Consider the following 20,142-nt stretch of genomic DNA (forward strand, 5'->3'; position numbering starts at 1 on the left):
TCTCCGGATTTGCAATGATTGTGTGGCTCAGGATGTTAGATTATGAATTCATGAATACATATACAGTGATACCTCGGTTTTACGAACGCGGTAGCTAACGAACTTTTTGCTTTACGAACATTAAATTCGCGAGACTATAATCTTGGCATACGAACTAGTTATCAGGAAACACACGGAGCGCCACAATGCCTGGCGGACTAGTTTTTGGCGGAAGAACACCAAACCACACGGTCAAACAGCGCCACCGTGGCTGCCGGACTACTTTTCCACACCCATTTTCTTTGAGTGCACTCAGTGCAGACATGGTTTGCTATCGAGTGGAGTACTTTTACTATTATGACACCGAAAAAGACCCCACCACAGGCTAGTGTTAAGCCGAAGAGGACACAAAAGAAAATTACGGTCGAGGAGAAGAAGGAGATCATCGAAAAATACGAACAAGGTGTGCGTTTGTGTGACTTAGCGTCCCAGTACCAGTATGCTAAGTCGACCATTGCTACGTGCTACAATACAATAGCAAATTTATTATACATAAAATAAGGTCTGTTTTGTGTAGTTTTACGGCATATTTAGTAGAAGTGTATGTTTTATGGGGATCTGGAAACGGATTATTCTCATTTTTACTGGTTTCCTATGGGAAATTAATGTTTGGAAGACATTCTTTTCGCCTTACACACACTTTCTGGGAACCAATTAAATTAGTAAAGCAAAGTATCACTGTATGGTCTTTTTCTGCGATTAAAATGCCGTCTACCTTCAAAGATCTGAGCGCCGGGCCATCTTAATAATAATAATAATAATACATTTCATTTATAAGCGCCTTTCAAAACTCTCAAGGTCACTTTACAGTCACAGGATGAAGTTTTTTCTGCGGGTGAGCAGCGGTAGCTACACGCGCCAACGTTCACTCAACCCGGAATAACGCAAATAGAAGGCTAGCTAGCTAGCTAATAGGTATCTAAGAAATAGTTAGCCAGCTTGCTAATAGCTAGCTAATTAATAGTTAGCTAACCAGCTAGATAGCTAATAGCTATCTAGCTAGATAGACAGCTGGGTGAGCAACGGCAGCCACACGCGCCAGCGTTCACTCAACCCGGAATAACTCAAATACGGTAGATGGAAAGCTAGCTAATAGATATTTAGCTAGATAAGCTAATCTAGCTGATATTCGGACTCGTCGGAAATACTGTTGTCGTAAGAATTTTATTTCCCCGTGTGTGGTTTATCCAGTTGGGACGACAGCAGCTCAGTGAGCAGCGGCATCAGCGACAACATCGACACAGATGACATCAACACCAGCTCCTCCATTTCTTCGTACGCTAACACGCCTGCAGCACAGCGCAAGGGCCTCAGCACGCAGGTAACTTGAGTGGGCGGGGCCAACACAATTTGACATTTGACAGCACAAGATCCAGAGCGACGCAAGCTAAGCTAATGATAACGTTAGCGTTCAATCGTTGAGAACAGATGCGCTATGACTGCGTTCTCAGAGAAAGCAATAGCAAATGATCTTTGCTGTCTATTAGCTAGCTATTAGCTATCCAGCTGGTGAGCTAAATATTAATTAGCGAGCTATTAGCTAGCTGGCTAACTATTTATTAGATACCTATTAGCTAGCTAGCTAGCCTTCTATCTATTTGGGTTATTCCGGGTTGAGTGAACGCTGGCACGTGTGGCTGACCAACTATTCAGGGTAGGTTAAGTCACTTTAGCCTAGCTCCATCCGCTATTGTAGCTTCTATAGCTAATAGATGGCAAATAGATAGCAATTTTTTTACTAGCGAGATAGCTTGTGAGATAGCTAGCTGGATAGCTAGATAAATTAAAAAAACATTCAATGCAGCACAAGAAAACTGAGTCTCTTCTTTCATCAGGAAAAAAAAGTTAATTCCTAAACTATATGGATCTGGAGTTATCTGAGCTTGAAATGGGGGCAGCTGTCCAAAATACAATGCAATACATACAATGTTGGTTTATAAAGCGTTTTAAGGTAGGTATTTAAGATGCAGACATATACTACTACTACTACTACTACTAATAATAATAATAATAATAATAATAATACATTTCATTTACAAATGCTCTTCAAAACTGTCAAGGTCACTTCACAGTCACAGGACAAGTTAGATAGCTAGCTAGCCAGCTAAGCTATCTGATAGATAGCCTGCTAGCCCAGAGGGGGGAGTTTCCGAGTCATTTAGCCTCCGAGTCTCTATTCAATATTTTGAATGTATTTCGACTTACGACCATTTTGACTTACGACCGTTTGGTCGGAACGGAACCCGGTTGTAAGTCGGATGTTATTACCTGTATATGATCCGATTTGATCGATTCTTGACTGCAGTCGCACTGCAACAAAGATAGCGAGCATTTTTACGAATACTAGTACTAATAATACTCATATTTTCAATTACCGAAAAAAAATGGTGAATGGGCAGTAAATGAGTTAAATGCAGTGTGGGTCATCTGGAAATCCATATTTCACACGGTGTGTTTTTAATAGTCTTCTGACGGGGCAGCCGACTGCTTTTTTTTCGTAACGTTGCCGCGGCAACTGCAGGAGCAGCTTGAAAGCAGCTGTCATTCCTCCAACGGCTGTAATTTAGCATCCGACTTCAAGACTACAGAAGAGACGCCAACTTGAGTCAAGTTGGATGACATTTCGAGTCCAACACTGACTCACCTACTTTTTGGAGGTTTGGAAAACCAACAAACAAGTCGTAAAGAGAATCTTTGCTGTCTATTAGCTAGATAACTGCCTATCTAGCTTGTTATCTATTAGTTGTATTTCTAGCTAGCTATCTATTAGCTATGTAGCTGGCTAGATAACTATTAATTAGCTAGCTGCATAACTATTTATTAGATACCTATTAGCTAGCTAGCTAGTCTTCTATCTATTTCAGTTATTCCGGGTTGAGTGAACGCTGGCGCGTGTGGCTGCCGCTGCTCACCCACAGAAAAAAACTTCATCCTGTGACTGTAAAGTGACCTTGAGAGTTTTGAAAGCCGCTTAAAAATACAATGTATTATTATTTTTTTATTATCTATTAGCTATCTGTCTAGCTAGATCATCATCATCATTATTATTATTATTATTATTATTATTATTATTATTATTATTAAGATCGCCCGCCGCTCAGATCTTTGAAGGCAGACGGCATTTTAAGAGCAGAAAAAGACCGTATAGTGATACCTCACCTTACGAACTTGATTGGTTCCCAGAAAGTGTTTGTAAGGCGAAAAGTGTGTCTTCCAAACATTAATTTCCCATAGGAAACCATTAAAAATGAGAATAATCCGTTTCCAGGTCCCCATAAAACATAACTTCCGACTAAATAAGCCTTGAAACTACACAAAGTAGACCTTATTTTACGTATAATAAATTTGTTATTGTATTGTAGCACGTAGCAATGGTCGACTTAGCATATTGGTACTGGGACGCTAAATGAAATGTGTTATTATTATTATGATAATCGTTTGAAATCTTTCATACTGTGTCCGTGTGTATTCGAAGCCTGTGACAGATGCCGAAAAGCAGTCGGCGTCCACTGCGATGCACCAGGCCTGGTCGGGAGACGAGGTGAAGAGGTCAGACGGGGGGTCGGACAGCGGGGTCAAAATGGAGACGGGCTCCAAGTGGAGCCGTCGAAACCCCTCCGACATGTCTGATGAGTCAGACAAGGGTGGATCGGGGAGAAAGACCACCTGTGTGTCCCACACGGGGTCCTGGAGGAGAGGCGTTAGCACACAGGTGGGGGTGACACCCCCAAGGACCAAAAGCACAAGTAGCGCTTGCTCTGGAAGCTCGGTCACGGTCAAAAGCCATAGTTCAGGTAACATATTTTTCATTTTTAGATCGTAGTCATGTTGAAAAGACAAAATCAGAGTAAACTATTTTCCTGGGAAATTACCATTACTGTGTGAGCTAGCTAGTTAGCTATCTCGCTCTCTAGCTTGCTATATAGCTGGATAACAGGCTATCTAGCTTGCTATCTAGTGCTTCTTTGAACAGGAATTGAATTGGATACATCTCTTGTTTTGTGTTATAGTCATAGTTGAACTATTTTTCCTGGGAAATTATCATTACTGTGTGAGCTAGCTAGTAGGCTAGCTACCTCGCTATCTAGCTTGTTAGATATCTACCTAGCTATCTTGCTATCTAGTCCTTCTTTTAACAGGAATTGAATTGGATATGTCTTGTTTTGTGTTATAGTCATAATTGAACTATTTTCCTTGGAAATTATCATTACTGTGTGAGCTAGCTAGGTTTCTCGCTATCGAGCTTGCTCTTTATCTAGCTAGCTAGCTATCTTGCTATCTCGCTTGCTATCTAGTTAGCTATCTATCTATCTCGCTATCTGGCTTGCTGTATAGCTAGCTAGCTATCTAGCTTGCCATTTAGTTAGCTAGCTAGCGAGCTAGTTGACAATGTAGCTAGCTAGCTTCTTCCCTGCCTACCTTCCTTCTTCTATAGTTGCAATTTAGCCATCCATCCGTGAAACCATCAAATGTATTAGTTTTTGTTTAGCATTTTGCTCCTGATGACACAGGCTACATTTGTGTAAGTGTAACTTCGAGCCTGCCATTTTATTTGTCTGATTTTTTTTCTGTTTATTGTTTTTTATGATTTGCAGGTAAAACAGATGACGTCAAGTTTTCAGAAAAAGGACGTCTCTCTCCACGTTCAAACGGTTTACATCGCTCGCCCTCTGACGCGGCGGATGACGCGAAGAAACAATCGGTCTCTACTAGCCTGACATCGACAACCAGCTCCCTCACGCATACCCTTTCAGAGCCCCTGACGCACGCTTCCCGAACACCAACGAGCACATTTGGCTTCAAGAAACAAGCCCACGGCATGGTCGCTATGGTAACCGCCAGCGGCGCCACCGTTACCAGCGGCTCAGCCACTCTGGGCAAAATTCCAAAATCCGGGGTACGCTCACTGACGGGATTTAAAGCAGGTGGCCAAGATGGCGGGATGCTGCTAGGCCACCACGATGATGGCTTCCTCCCCGCTAGCGCTCGTTCCAACCTTCAGTATCGCAGCCTGCCGAGACCCGGACGCTCGGGGGCGGCCGCCCGCAATGGCAACCGCTCGTCCACCAGTAGCATTGAAGCCGCCGTGCTCTCAGTCACGTCTCACGGGAAAAATTCGATCGGCGTCCAGAAGGCTAATGGCTCCGTTGGTCTACTGGCCAATCAGACCGATCGGGAGAAGGGCGTGTCAGATATTGACAACTTCAGGAGCGGAGGATCGGCGACTGTTCCTCTGACTGGAAGGCAGCAAGTTCCGTCACCGACGCTACGCAGGTTAGCATATCTGCAAACTGGTCGTTTTGCTAACTGATGCTTTTGGCGTTGAAGCAGTGTCTGAAATAACATCTGCTAGCGAGGTAGCCAGCAACGGTGACCCCGTTCAACTGGGAATAACTGAAATAGATCAAGTTAGCTAGCGAATAGATGACTAATAGCTAGCTAGCTAGCTAGTTAGACCGCTAATATAACGGTGAATAGACGGTAAATAGATAGCTAGCTAGGTAGCCAGCAACGGCGACCCCGTTCATCCGGGAATAAGTCAAATAGATCAAGTTAGCTAACTATTTAGACAGCTAATAGATAGCAAATAGCTAGCTAGCTAGGTAGCCAGCAACAGTGACCCCGTTCAACTGGGAATAACTGAAATAGATCAAGTTAGCTAGCGAATAGATGACTAATAGCTAGCTATCTAGCTAGTTAGACAGCTAATATAACGGTGAATAGACGGTAAATAGATAGCTAGCTAGGTAGCCAGCAACGGCGACCCCGTTCATCCGGGAATAAGTCAAATAGATCAAGTTAGCTAACTATTTAGACAGCTAATAGATAGCAAATAGCTAGCTAGCTAGGTAGCCAGCAACAGTGACCCCGTTCAACTGGGAATAACTGAAATAGATCAAGTTAGCTAGCGAATAGATGACTAATAGCTAGCTAGCTAGTTAGACAGCTAATATAACGGTGAATAGATGGTAAATAGATAGCAAGCTAGGTAGCCAGCAACGGCGACCCCGTTCATCCGGGAATAAGTCAAATAGATCAAGTTAGCTAGCTATTTAGACAGCTAATAGATAGCAAATAGATAGCTAGCTAGGTAGCCAGCAACGGTCACCCCGTTCAACTGGGAATAACTGAAATAGATCAAGTTAGCTAGCGAATAGATGACTAATAGCTAGCTAGCTAGTTAGACCGCTAATATAACGGTGAATAGACGGTAAATAGATAGCTAGCTAGGTAGCCAGCAACGGCGACCCCGTTCATCCGGGAATAAGTCAAATAGATCAAGTTAGCTAGCTATTTAGACAGCTAATAGATAGCAAATAGATAGCTAGCTAGGTAGCCAGCAACGGTCACCCCATTCAACCGGGAATAACACAAATAGATCAAGTTAGCTAGCTAATAGATGACTAATATAGAGCGAGCAAGCTAATAGATGACTTTAATCGATTTTGAAATCCTTGTTTTGATGGGTGAAAAATAATAGTTCCATCACATTGGTTTGCAAATTTTGAAATTTTGGTTTGTTTGGAAATATGCATGCTCGGCACGGCAGCCAATCAGAAGCCTGCTTCGTACTTCGGGACTTTCCCGAGCGTGCATTAGTGTATCATTTTCCAAAGTAAATGCACAGAACCTCAGCCCCAGAAGAAAGATTCAAGAGAAGAAGAACAAAATTTATGACGCTACAAAAGGTAAACGTACATTATACCGTGACTGGAAAGTGTCCTTGAGAGTTTTGAAAGTTGATGTTCAGTGATACCTCGGTTTATGAACCCCTTGGCTTGCGAACTTTTCGGTTTACGAACTTTACATTTATACAAATTTTACCTTGGCATACGAACCAAGTAAGTCATTTTTATTGGTGATTTGCATTTGACTAAAAATATCAGCCTGCGTGTTTTGGCTATTTTAGATGCTATAAAACGTTTTTCTGATGTCAGTTAGGAAACAAAGAAATGGTGTCGGTTGTCCTCTAATTTAAAAAGCAATATTAGCCACCCCTAACTCTTCATATCTGTATTTTTAAACGTCAGATTATTTGGCGGAAAGACCAGCAAACAGGCACCAGCCACGACGGCAGACAACATGAAAAACTCCACAGTTATCTCCAACGCTCATGCTACTATGAACCATGTGACCGCCGTGCTCGAGTCTTCCGATGGAAGGTTGGAAGATGTGGACAAGGAGACCATCTGTTCCATGTTCCTGGGAAGAGTCCCTGGATCTGGTACAGGGACGCTGGGCAGTGAACAGGTGAGATGTTTCCTTGGAGAAATTTTCTCTTTTTCGGTGAGGAGAAACTAATTCACTGCCACTCATGTTCAAAAATGTGTCCGTTCCAGTGTCAGGGTTTTTGTCATTGTCACTTGAATTCTAGGACCCATAGAATACTGAGTTTTAGGACGACGTTAACATTCAATGCAGCGTTAGAAACCTTAGAATCTCTTCTTTCATCAGAAAAAAATGAGTTAATTTGTAAATGATATGGGTCTGGAGTTACATGAACTTGAAATGAGGGCAGCTGTCCAAAATACAATGCAATACATGCAACGTAATATAGCTAGCTGGCTATATACCTAGCTGTATATTTGCTATCTATAAGAAAGCTAGCTAGCTATTAGTTATCTATTAACTAGCTAGCTAATTTTCAATCTATTTGAGGTGAGGTTTGGGGTTGAGTGAACGCTGGCACATGTGGCTGCCGCTGCTCACCCACAAAATAAATGATCCTGTGACTGTAAAGTGAGTTTTGAAAGGCGCTTCATTTTTAATGTGGGTAGAATCTTCTGAGGTCAAGTATTTTTTGCTATGTGACTTTCTAGCTATCTAGCTAGCTAGCTATCTATTCACTATCTAGCTGGCTGACTATCTAGCTAGGTATCTGTTGGCTATTGATTGGCCAGCGTGCTAGCTAGCTTTCTATCGATTTGAGTTACTTCCGGGTTGAGTGAACGGTGGCGCGTGTGGCTGCCGCTGCTCACCTGCAGAAAAAACTTATCCTGTAAAGTGACCTTGAGAGTTCTGAAAGGCGCTTATAAATCCAATGTATTATTCTTATTATTATTATGCGTTTTGATCATATCATATTTGTTTAGAAAAGACATTTAAGTTTTGTCAACACACCAAAGACACCACAATTCCTGTTGCCAACCTGTTTTCTTGCGAATTATTGCGACAGGAAGTCCACGAACCGGTTTTCCGAGGTTGAGTCATGTGATCTACCAAAACCGTGTTACAAGCGTACGTTTTGACTGCCTGAAGGTATCGGACATGTTTGTGCATGCCTCATTTGTAATATTCTAACATGATTCATAAGCACTTGTGGGAGTCATAAAGTGACAAGGGGGGTAGATAATTAGAAAAAGTCAAGTTCAGTGATACCTCGGCTTACGGACGCTTTAGCTCACAAACTTTTCGCCTTACGAATAATAAATTCGCGAGAATATAATCTTGGCATACAAACTAGTTTTCGGCGGACGAAAACAAACCATTTCTTTTGAGTGCAGACGTGGTTTGCTATCAAGTGGAGTACTTTTGCTATTATGGGACCGAAAAAGGCCCCACCACAGGCTTGTGTTAAGCCGAAGAGGACACAAACGAAAATGACGGTCGAGCAGAAGAAGGAGATCATGGAAAAACACGAACAAGGTGTGCGTTTGTGTGACATCCCAGTAGCAGAATGCTAAGTCGACCATTGCTACGCGTGGCTAAGGGTGTTTCTGTGTTGTCTAAGCAAAGGTCTCAGGTAATAGAAGAGGTTGGAAAAACTTCTGTTGATTTGGATTAATGAAAATCAGCTAGCAGGGGACAGTGTGAGTGATGGTATTGTCGCTGAGAAAGCACGGCAACTTCACTCGGATATCATCAAGAGGCAACTACGACCATCACATAGGTAAATAGAACAACTTTATTATACCGTACATATTATTTCTTTAATTACAATACAGGAGCACATTTATTATACATACAATACGGTCTACTTTGTGTTGTTTTAAGGCTTATTTAGTAGAAAATAGTTTTATGGGAACAAATTATTGTCATTTTTAATGGTTTCTTATGGGAAATAAATGTTTGGCAGACCAACTTTTCGCCTTACACAACACTTTCTGCGAACGAATTAAGTTCGTAAGCACTCGTATCACTGTCATCCTTTCCGACAACTAGCATTGCTTGTGAAACCACCTATGCCGCCTTCAACGTAAACAATCGCAAGAGTAATTGACACAAATCTTTGTTCCCGCCGCAGGGCTCCAGCCCAGGCTCTGTTTACTCCTCCAGCGGCCCCTCCAACAGTCTGACGTGGGGCACAACATTCAGCAGTTCATCAGCCCAGAGCAGGGAGGGCACGTTAGGCGGGCACGGCGGAACAGGAAGTGTTGGTTACCCGTCGGTCAGCAGCATGCACACCAGCAGCGAGTCCATTGACATGAGCCTCGGCAGTGCCGGCGGCGGCGGAGGAGGAGGAGGAGGAGGACACGGGACCCACAGGGAGGACACACTGTCCGCCTTGGGACGCACTGGAAGCGTCAAGACGGCCATGTCGGAAAGGTGAGAGCGAGGGACTGAAAAATGGGCTGCTTTTGACAAAAGCATATTAGAATTTTGACACTAGCACACTGTTAACTCACTGTTAATTCACTGCCAGACATGTGCAAAAATGTCTCCATTCCAGTGCCAGGGTTTTTGTCATTGTCACTTTAATTCCAGGACTCACAGAATATTGAGTTTTAGGACAACATAAACGTTCAATGCAGCGTAAAAATACTACACTTTGGAGTTAATTCCTAAGTTACGGGGACTAGTTACTTAGCTATTTAGCCCACTATCTGGCTATCTAGCGAGCTACTTATCTATCTATCTATTTGCTGTCTAGCTCGCTCTATCTGCTATCTAGCTGGTTAGCTGGCTATCTATTAGCTATAGCTAGCTATTAGCTATCTATTAGCCAGCTTTCTATGTACGTATTTGAGTTACTTCTGGGTTGAGTGAACGCGGGCGCATGTGGCTAGTCCAGTGGGCCTTATATATGGTAAAACTTTGAAAATACACCATTAATTGGAGGTGGGCCTTATGCACTGGAAAATACGGTTTATGTAATTGGTGGTTTAATTAGAAACATAATAAGTTGAATATGATTTGGAATTGTCGTTCGGTTGTCGTTGAATGCAACGACAAAGTGGCACGAACAACGTGGTGAAGGTTAATCAAGTCGGTTCAACTTCAAAATAAAAGTGTAAGGAAGCTCTTGCATTGGCGTCAATGCGTTGATCATTTGGTGAGCTTTTATTTTTAAGTCAGCCTTGTTGTGTTTTTGTTTGAGTATGTTTCGAGCTTCCGTAGCTTGTCTAAATGATGGCGTGTGCCAAACGAACTGTTCCAGCAGCAAGGGGGGAAAATTATTTTTGATTTTGTCAGATATTCAATTTACTTCTATGAGTATCCTATGGCGCAAGATAGAAATTATCAAGCTGGGTACAACAAGCTAATACGAAGTCCAGGTATGACATAAATGTTCCCTGTTTGATGGAAGGAAGCTAAATTTGAAAAGTGCCGCTGCGTTCCTCCTTACTTGAAGCACTGAATGGAAAAACTTGATCAGCACAAATTATTCAAAATAATGGCTGTGTTGCAAACCTGATATTTCCTTCACTTCCTACTGTAAAGCAAGTCAAAATGTGTTTTCCATGCTTTTAAACCAGTCAAAATTGTAGTGGTAAAGTGTCCCGTTTCCTTTGCCCTCTGCCTGCACTCCAGCACAGAGACAAAGTGATTTGCTCACGCAATTGTGGTCATTGAAGAGGAAGTTAAATGCACATGCACAGAAAAAATATATATATTTGGTTTTAAGTCTATGTAAGCTTTCAGTCGTACAGTAGTGGTCCATCGATGAAAAGGTTTCTTCAGCCGTCATCTGTACTTCTTTGAAGGTGTCGGACTTTTCGCTTCTTATCCAAGAAGCTTCGTCAGCAAACTAAATTATTTTGCTGGTAGTTTCGGCCCTCTATATATCCCTAATATATTCCTACTGTCTTTTGTTTTTAACATTTTTTTAACACTTAGTTTTGTTTTTAACCTTTTAACTCATTCACTGCCATACATGTGCAAAACATGTGTCCACTCCAGTGCCAGGTTTTTTTTTTTTTTTGTCATTTTTCACTCAAATTGCAGGACCCACAAAATATTGAGTTTACGAAACCTTAAACTCTCTTCTTTCATCGGAAAAAAAGAGTTAATTCCTAAATGATATGTATCTGGAGTAATATGAGGTGCAAGTGGGGGCGGCTGGACAAAAGGCAAATGCTAACTCCTCCTGGGAGGGAAAAAAAAACATTGCCATAGTTCTGACCAGCGCTTTATCGGCACCGCAAGAGAAAGCAAAACCCAAAGGAATTTGGGAATGGCGCTCCTCGTCATATTTTCAATTCCCGAATAATTTCGGGAATGGCAGTGAATGAGTTAGAAAACATAGTATTATTTTGACATAACAATATGACACACTATTTAATTACTTATTATTTATGTATTTATTTTTGTTTACAGCTTGGCAGTGAATGAGTTAAAATAAAAAAAAATACTGTTTTTTTTTACATAAAAATCTTACACACTATTTATATACAGTAAAGTCTCGTTATATCGATATTCAAGGGAGTCCGAAAAATATCGATATAACCGGGACTATCGATATATCCGACCCTGTTTGCATGTAATTTTCTCCGTGCGTGCATAGAAATAATATCGATATAACCGGGACTATCGATATATCCGATATCGATATAACGAGACTTTACTGTAGTTACTTATTTATTTTTGCTTACAGCTTGGCAGTGAATTAGTTAAAATGAAAAAAAAATATTACACAGTTATTTTTTTACATAAAAATATGACACATTTTATTTACTTATTTATGTTATTTATTTATTTATGGTTACAGATTGGCAGTTAAAATTAAAAAAATATATATTTCGAAACACTGCCTCGGAAACAGGACAGGTAAATGTGACCTGTGTGCGCTGTTGTTAGGTTGAGGCTTATCATCGTGAGGCAAAACATAAACGAGTGAAGGCCTAAAATGTTTAAGTTTATAGCGTAGATGTGAAAACGTGCAGCTTTGTGTGGTTGAAAGTGGTCATTTGTAAGAAACCTCCTCCCTGTTTTGTTTAGTTTGTTTGTTTTTGTGGCCTTTTTCCCTATTGTGGTCGTCGACTAATTGTTTCTATGCTGCCACCTTGTGGCGAAAACACAAAGGTGCATGCCTAATTTCGACAGTAATTTGAAAGGGGATAGAAAAACAAGATATTCTAAGCATAGTAACATTATATATGAATACATTTTTTACATCTAGATACAATGTATTCTAGAATAAATATATATCAAAATCAGAAAGCCAAATTTGTATGTAATAGTAAAAAAAGTGTGGGATATATCTTTTATATCTCTATATTTATACATATAGATAAAGAGATAAAGGGATGGATTGTTTGACTGTATTGTCTCCTCACCCCCGAATTCAACTTGTACTTGTTTTAGGTATGGCCCGCCCCCTCCGCTGCGAAGCCACGAGGAAGGCCGCGATTGGCTGCGTTCCCACTCCACCAGTGGGCTTCAGGAATCGGCCAGTAATTCCCCCTTTTCGCCCGCCTCCAGCCTTACCTCCCCCTCGGGCACTCGCTTCAATTTTGGACAGCTTGGTACGCTCAACATATCGCACGTGATCATACATTGGAACCCCAGATTCATATCTAACAATATTGATCATATCATCTAAGTGGTTTTCTTGACGTGGCTGTTTTGTAATTGAAAAGTGTCCTTTAGAGCTTTGAAAGGCGCTTCAAATAACATGTATTATTATTATTATTTTTCTTATTATTTATAAGTATGTAGAATATATATATATAATATATACACATGTGTGTGTGTGTATGTATCTATCTATCTATCTATCTCTATCTATCTATCTATCTATCTATCTATCTATCTATCTATCTATCTATCTATCTATCTATCTATCTATCTATCTATCTATCTATCTATCTATCTATCTATCTATCTATCATATGTACAGATGTTATATATCTGTGTGTGTGTGTATACCTATGTCTATCTATATGTTTTTTCTAAACAAATAGCTTTAAGCATTACACGTTCATATTTTATTCCTCTCAACTTTTTTTTTTTTGTTTTTTTCATTTCTCAACTTTTTTTCCCCACATTCTTTTCATGTTCACAGCCTCCAGCCCAACGTCAACAGCTCAGATCAACCTAACCGGCCTGCGTAATAACAGCCTGACCAACCAGGATGTGACCTTTGACCCTTGCGCCGACAACCGGCTGAGAAACTCTTGCATGTCCCTGGACGAGAAGACCCGCACCATGAGCCGATCGGGCTCTTTTCGCGACGGCTTTGAAGAAGGTACGACGACAACCACAAAAATAGCGCTTTGAATGTCTAATTGTATGGACAAAGAGCCGTGCTTCATTCCCATTTTAATTTTCTCACCGGCTGTGCCAAAACAATTACGAATACATGCGTTAAGAGGAACCGCAGGAAGGGTTACTTACAGCTGCTTCTCTTTCTCTCTCTCCAAAAAAAACAAAACAAATAATAATAAAATACTTCTGTGCCTTGAGAAAAGCCATAATCGGCTTTGGTTGCCCCACTTTGTTGTTTGCAAAAGATTCTTTGTTGGGGAAAAATGTCCATTTGCAGGCTGAGACTGCGGTAGATTGAAGCAAAGCCACAAAGACTGTGGGAGCATTGTCTTCACAAAAACGTCGTCATGGATAAACTTCAGTGCAATCACAAAGGAGTTTTTCACCCTCAACCGAAATGTAGTTATTTATTTATGTTTATTAAATGTTATTTATTTATTTATTGGATTAGCCTTTTACTAGTCTCGCCGTGGAGAAATTTACGATCATCTATTTGTTTATTTGTTTATTTGTTTATTTAATTTTATGTATTTATGTATTCATTCATTTGATTGTATTTATTTATGTATTGTGTTTATTAAATGTTATTTATTTATTGGATTAGCCTTTTATTGGAGAAATTTACAATCATTTATGTATTTATTTATTTATGTTTATCTAATTTAATTAATTAATTAATTAATTTATTTATTTTTTGATTAGCCTTTAGTAGTCTCGCAGTGGAGAAATTTACAATCGTTTGTGTATTTATGTATTCATTCATTTGATTATGTTTCTTTCATGTTATTTATTTATTTATTAATTTGTTTATTAGATTAGCCTTTATTAGTCTCACAGTGGAGAAACTTACAATCATTTATGGATTTATTTATTTTTTTATATGTATTTATTTATTTATTATTTATTTGTGTATTTCTTTATTTATGTATTTATTAATTTTAAAAATTATTTAACCCGCAAGTAACTCAAATAGATAGAAAGCTAGCTGGCTAGCCAATAGATAGCTAATAGCTAGATAGCTATCTAGCTAATATCTAGCTAGCTAGATAGCCAGCCAGGGAGCTAGACAGCAAATAGATAGCGAATAGAAAGCAAATAGCTAGCTAGCGAGATAAATCAGTAAATATTCACACTAAATGCTGATTTCATACTATGTATTTTTATTTCATACCATTAGCTAGCTATGTTCATACCATTAGCTAGCTACGTCATTCCCAGACTGTGTCATCTAAAGGCAAAATGGGACGCTTTGTGTCCATTCAAAAGACGTTGCCGTGCAGTACAAGTCAAGATCAATATTGCATTGGTGACTGAGAGGTTAATCCAAAAAGGCGATGACATCACTTTTTTGCTTCCGTCTAATCGGCTTCCGAGCAGCAGGAGGAGGTTGGCCGCTTTGAAGTGTGATTAGTCGCTGAGTCATTTGAAATTTCGTGCCAAGGCTGAGCCACTGCTTGCCACTGCTTGCCACTGTGTACGACGAGTTTTATCTTGAATTATAGTTCGGGGAAGTTGAATTGGAGGCTGGAGGACCTGTCGGGTGGCTTTATTTACTGCGCAGGTATCTCTTAGGAATCACTTTTTTTGTATTTACTTGTATGTTTTTTTTTTCTTCGTGTCTCCGCAGTTCATGGCTCGTCCTTGTCTCTGGTCTCCAGTACTTCCTCCATGTACTCCACGGTGAGTAGACAAAACCACCCGAGTAGCATTTTAAGGGTAAACACTACCGATTGTTACCACCAGAGGACGCCATAGTTACATTTTAAGAGTACAACACAAACTAGCGATCTCGCTGGCTACCTAGCTAGCTATCGATTCGCTATCAAATAAATAATAATAATACATTATATTTTAAGCGCCTTTCAAAGCTCTCAAGGACATTTTAAGTCACAGACAAGCATAGGTACTATAATAAATAAAATACAATCACAAAGTAGAATACAATAATTAAAATACAATTATAAATAGAAACAAGAGAAAGAGCTACACAGAAAATGCAATTTTAAATAGGTGTGTTTTGTCTATTAACTATCTAGCTGGCTATCTAACTATTTAGCTAGATACTGTATCTACTACCTATATAGCTAGCTAGCTATTAACTATCCATTTGCTATGTATTAGCGTTCTATTCGCTAGCAAATAGCTTTCTATTCGCTAGCTTTCTATTCGCTAGCTAATAGCTATCTATTTGCGAGGTATTAGCTATGTATTCGCTAGCTATTAGTTATCTATTTCGCTAGCTAGCTTGCTATCTATTTGAGTTACTTCCGGGTTGAGTCAACGCTGGCGCATGTGGCTGCCGCTGCTCACCCACAGAAAAACTGATCCTGCGACTGTAAAGTGACCTTGAGAGTTTTGAAAGGCGCTTAGAAATGGAATGTATTATTATTATTATTATTATTATTATTATTATTATTATTATTATTATTGAACAAAACCACCCAGTAGCATTTTAGTGGTAAACACTACCGATTGTTACCACCAGAAGACCACACATTTACATATTAAGAGTACAACACAAACTAGCGATCTAGCTGGCTACCTAGCTAGTTATCTATTTGCTGTCTATTAACGAGCTAACTGGCTATTTAGCTATCTATCTATATATTTGCTATCTATAAGCTAGCTAGCAATTAGTTATCTATTAGCTTGCTAGCTAACTTTCTATCTATATGAGTTGTACGGGGTTGAGTGAACGCCAGCGCACGTGGCTGCCCCTGCTCACCCACAGAAAAAAATGATCCTGTGACTGTAAAGTGACCTTGAGAGTTTTGAAAGGCGCTTCAATTTTAATGTGGGGAGTATCTTCAAAGGTGAAATATTTTTTTTTAATTTTTTTCCGGTCAATTGTTTTAGCGAATGACTCAGTGTCAACCAGTTGCGTGAAGTAAGCAGTTAATGTTCAAACCAGACCAACGTGTTTGCGTCTTTTGTTTGTAAAATCATAAAACCATGCCTGTGCGCGTGTGTGTGTGTGTGTGTGTGTGTGTGTGTGTGTGTGTGTGTGTGTGTGTGAGTGTGTGTGTGTGTGTGATTAATGAGAGGAAAAAGTTCATACCACAAAAAGTAAAATGATATTTTAACCAATTTCACTACAAGGGTGAGGACTTTGAATGTAGCCATTCAGAAACCTCACTCCTGCTCTTATTTCAGTTTCAAGTCCACTTTTTATTTCTTTGTTTTTAAAGAAGCCGAAGTGGGAAATGGGGTGATATTTAGTGTTCAAATGTAATACTCGTTCTCAAAACTTATCAGCAACGGTGTTCTTCACTCCTTATCTGGAGTTATCCGGACCTCACAAGATCATTGAAACAGAAATGTGTGTGTGTGTGTAGGTGTGTATGTGTGTGCACATGACAGTAATTGTTATTCACTTAATCCAACCACATCCTCAACCACCCATATGGGGGCATTGACATGATAGCCAGTCAGAGTCATAGCTCCGGCAGGTAGCCCCGCCCCTCCACTTCCTATTCCACGCCCCCTCCGTCCCGGTTGACTCACCTGGGCAGGTCTCACACACACACAGCAACTCCCATTTGGGCTCTTTCCCTCCAGTCCGAGATTTGGCATTTAAAAGCCGTCTGGAGGCATTATGATGACAACTTTATCCTTCACAGGCACATCATTTCAACTAACGGTAGGGTTGAGAAGGTCGTAGGTCGGGGGTCAAAGTAGGGGGGCTTTAGAGGTACTTTTATGGCATCTTTTGCTCTAGGAGTCAAAACAAGAAAATAAGATGTTGGTTTAGAGGGATGAGATGTTGTCTGGAATGCTTCTCAAATGTTTTGTTATCGTATCCAGCTAGCCAGCTCTTTAGCTGGCTATCTCGCTGGCTAGCTATTTGCTATCTATTTGCTATCTAGCTCACTGGCCGGCTATCTAACTATCTATCTATTGGCTATATAATCTAGCTGGCTGGTTGGCTAGCTAGCTATCTATCTAGCAATCTATTGGCTAGCTAAGTAGCTTTCTATCTATTTGCGTTACTTCCGGGTTGAGTGAACGCTGGCGCGTGTGGCTGCCGCTGCTCACCCACAGAAAAAGTTATCGTGTGACTGTAAAGTGACCTTGAGAGTTTTGAAAGGCAGCTATAAATGAAATGTTCCGCTCCTGTATTTTGTAACATCCAACTTACGACCGGCTCGACTTACGACCACCTGTACTTACCACCACGACCTCCAGACCCTATTTAGCCTCCGAGTATCTATTCAACATTTTGAATGGATTTCAACTTACGACCATTTTGACTTACGACCGTTTGGTTGAAATGGAACTCGGTCGTAAGTCGGATGTTGCCTCTACATATATATATATATTTTTTTTCTCCTTTATTTCTTTATTTTCTTCTTTTTTTTGTTTGGGTTGAATTTAATCATGACACTGTTTAATTAATAATTTGTCTCTCCCTGCTTCAAAATATGAAACTCATGAAAAACGGTCTATTTTATTTTTCCAGTTGAAATTTACAAAGATGGATGAAATGAGACCAAGAGATGGATTGTGTTTACTTCACGTATCGTAAATATGCTGTCTGTGTCTCATTTTATTTTTATTTTTTTCGCTGTTTGTTTTTGTGAACAGTAGCAAGGGCGTGTTGCGTTCATGTCATTTTGTTTTTTTTTTTTGGTATTGTTATGACGGTCTCGAAATGACAAGCTGGAGTGGTAGCGAGCGATCCATGTCAGCCAAAATGCCTTGAGGAAGAAATCTCGATGCTTTTCAGATATCGTACACCCGAGCGGCCTTTGAAATTGCAAAATGTGGTAACCCGAAATCTCGGAACAATGAATCGCGACATGTGATCTTGGCTGATTGACAACCCTCGGAACATCCCATAATAAATCTCATCCCCTTTTTTTTCCCCCCCTCTCTCTCATTGTCTCATCTCACAGAACGAGGAGAAATCTCAGTCAGAGGTGAGTAAAGATCGTGTTTAGTTCTCTTTGAAATATCCCACGTTCAATATTCAAACATTTAAAGGACAACCGACACCATTTTTTTGTTTCCTAACTGACATCAGAAAAACGTTTTATAGCATCTAAAATACCCCAAACACACAGGCTGATGTTTTTAGTTGAATGCAAAACACCAATAAAAATGACTTATTAAAGTGTCCCAAAACAGAATGAGCTCGGAACTGAGCAGATTCGGAACGTCCCGCCCCCTTGTTCGTGACATCACGCCAGGATACTCCTTCACAAACTGCCTTGCTCCAGAATCAAAACAATGGCTTCGGAGAGTTCAGATTTGGAGATGATGCTTTCTTGTTACTCATCCACTTATGAATATGATTCAAATAGTTCTAAAGAGGAAAGCATAAATGTTTGCAATCCATTAAAGAAGTCCTTCCGTATCATATCGAGCCGTCTGGACTCCGATGTAGCGTCCCAGAAAATGCACAAGATGGCGCACAAGCTCCGTTGGAAATGGGCTGATTTGTCAGCTGGGAATTTCTGTCAACTAGTATCAAATAGTAGTCTAGGTGCAACACACAACGATTCACCATCGCGTTATTTATGTCTTCCTCCTAATTTTGCCATCAATACGAAGTTTTCAGACCACAGAGAGTACCCAGAATGCATTGTGTGTCGCTTTCTCGGTCAGGGGCCTTCCTGATGTGACATTTTCATTGTCGTATCATGTCACTATCAAAGTAAAGTTTTTCCACTTTGGAGGTTGGTCATACATCACCACCCAAGTTTTACACGTGTGCAAATTGCAGGTTTTTATTAGCTAGGTATGTCTGCGTTTATGTCTGACTGTGTTTTTTTTCTTCTCCATGTTCTCAGATCCGTAAATTACGCCGGGAGCTGGATGCCTCCCAGGAGAAAGTTTCCGCCCTAACAACACAGCTGAGTGCCAACGTGAGTGAATTTGCCAACACCCCAAATGCATCCATCCACCTCACATTTATTCCTTATTTAGCTAGCTATCTAGCTAGCTAGCTAAATAACTAGTTAGCTAACTAAGTATTTATCTATCTAGCTATCTGGCTAACTAGGTCGCTAAATAGCTAACTAGCTATCTAGCTAGCTATATAGCTAGCTAACTAGCTAGCTAAACTAGCTAACTATATATGATTATTTGCGTGTTTATTTATTTATCTATTTATTTATTTAGTTATTTGTGTATTTGTTTATTCATTTATTTATTTATCTATTATGTATTTATTTGGATTGGATTTGCCTTTATTAGTCTCGCAGTGGAGAAATTTACATTTCACAGCAGCAAAGTGATTTATCCAAATATATTCATTTATTTATTTATACATGTGTTTATTTCTGTGTTTATTTATTTATTCATACATGTGTTTATTTATTTAGTGGCACAACATTTTGACTGCTCATGCCTGGCAACTCGCACGCTAGCTAAATAGCTAGTTAGCTAACTAACTATTTATCTATCTCGCTAGCTAACTGGCTAACTAGCTAGCTAAATAGGTAGCTATCTAGCTAAATAGCTACTTAGCTAACTATCTATGTGATTATTTATTTGCGTGTTTATTTAATCATTTTCAATAATAATAATAATAATGCATTTAATTTCTAAGCGCCTTTCTCAAGGACACTTTACAGTCACAGGATATTTTTTGTGCGGGTGAGCAGCGGCAGCCACACGGGCCAGAGTTCACTCAACCCGGAAGTAACACATACAGTATATACCGCATATAGA

General features: G+C 40.0%; 1 protein-coding gene across 5 annotated transcripts in view; it reads left to right on the forward strand.

The window, feature by feature from the left end:
* nav2a (neuron navigator 2a) overlaps nucleotides 1-20,142 on the forward strand; it is a 133,476-nt gene that overhangs the window by 97,793 nt on the left and 15,541 nt on the right. For all 5 annotated transcript variants that reach the window (XM_088991440.1, XM_088991442.1, XM_088991444.1 and 2 more), the window contains 10 exons: nucleotides 1,231-1,360; nucleotides 3,515-3,833; nucleotides 4,635-5,313; nucleotides 7,071-7,290; nucleotides 9,284-9,585; nucleotides 12,565-12,725; nucleotides 13,265-13,447; nucleotides 15,095-15,147; nucleotides 18,363-18,386; nucleotides 19,260-19,334. In XM_088991440.1, coding sequence (XP_088847566.1) covers nucleotides 1,231-1,360; nucleotides 3,515-3,833; nucleotides 4,635-5,313; nucleotides 7,071-7,290; nucleotides 9,284-9,585; nucleotides 12,565-12,725; nucleotides 13,265-13,447; nucleotides 15,095-15,147; nucleotides 18,363-18,386; nucleotides 19,260-19,334 — 2,146 coding nt within the window. The remainder of the gene's footprint in view (nucleotides 1-1,230; nucleotides 1,361-3,514; nucleotides 3,834-4,634; nucleotides 5,314-7,070; nucleotides 7,291-9,283; nucleotides 9,586-12,564; nucleotides 12,726-13,264; nucleotides 13,448-15,094; nucleotides 15,148-18,362; nucleotides 18,387-19,259; nucleotides 19,335-20,142) is intronic.

The sequence above is a fragment of the Hippocampus bargibanti genome, linkage group LG03 (genome assembly GCF_051943395.1).
Source record: "Hippocampus bargibanti isolate YZ-2025 linkage group LG03, ASM5194339v1, whole genome shotgun sequence".
Lineage (NCBI taxonomy): Eukaryota > Metazoa > Chordata > Actinopteri > Syngnathiformes > Syngnathidae > Hippocampus > Hippocampus bargibanti.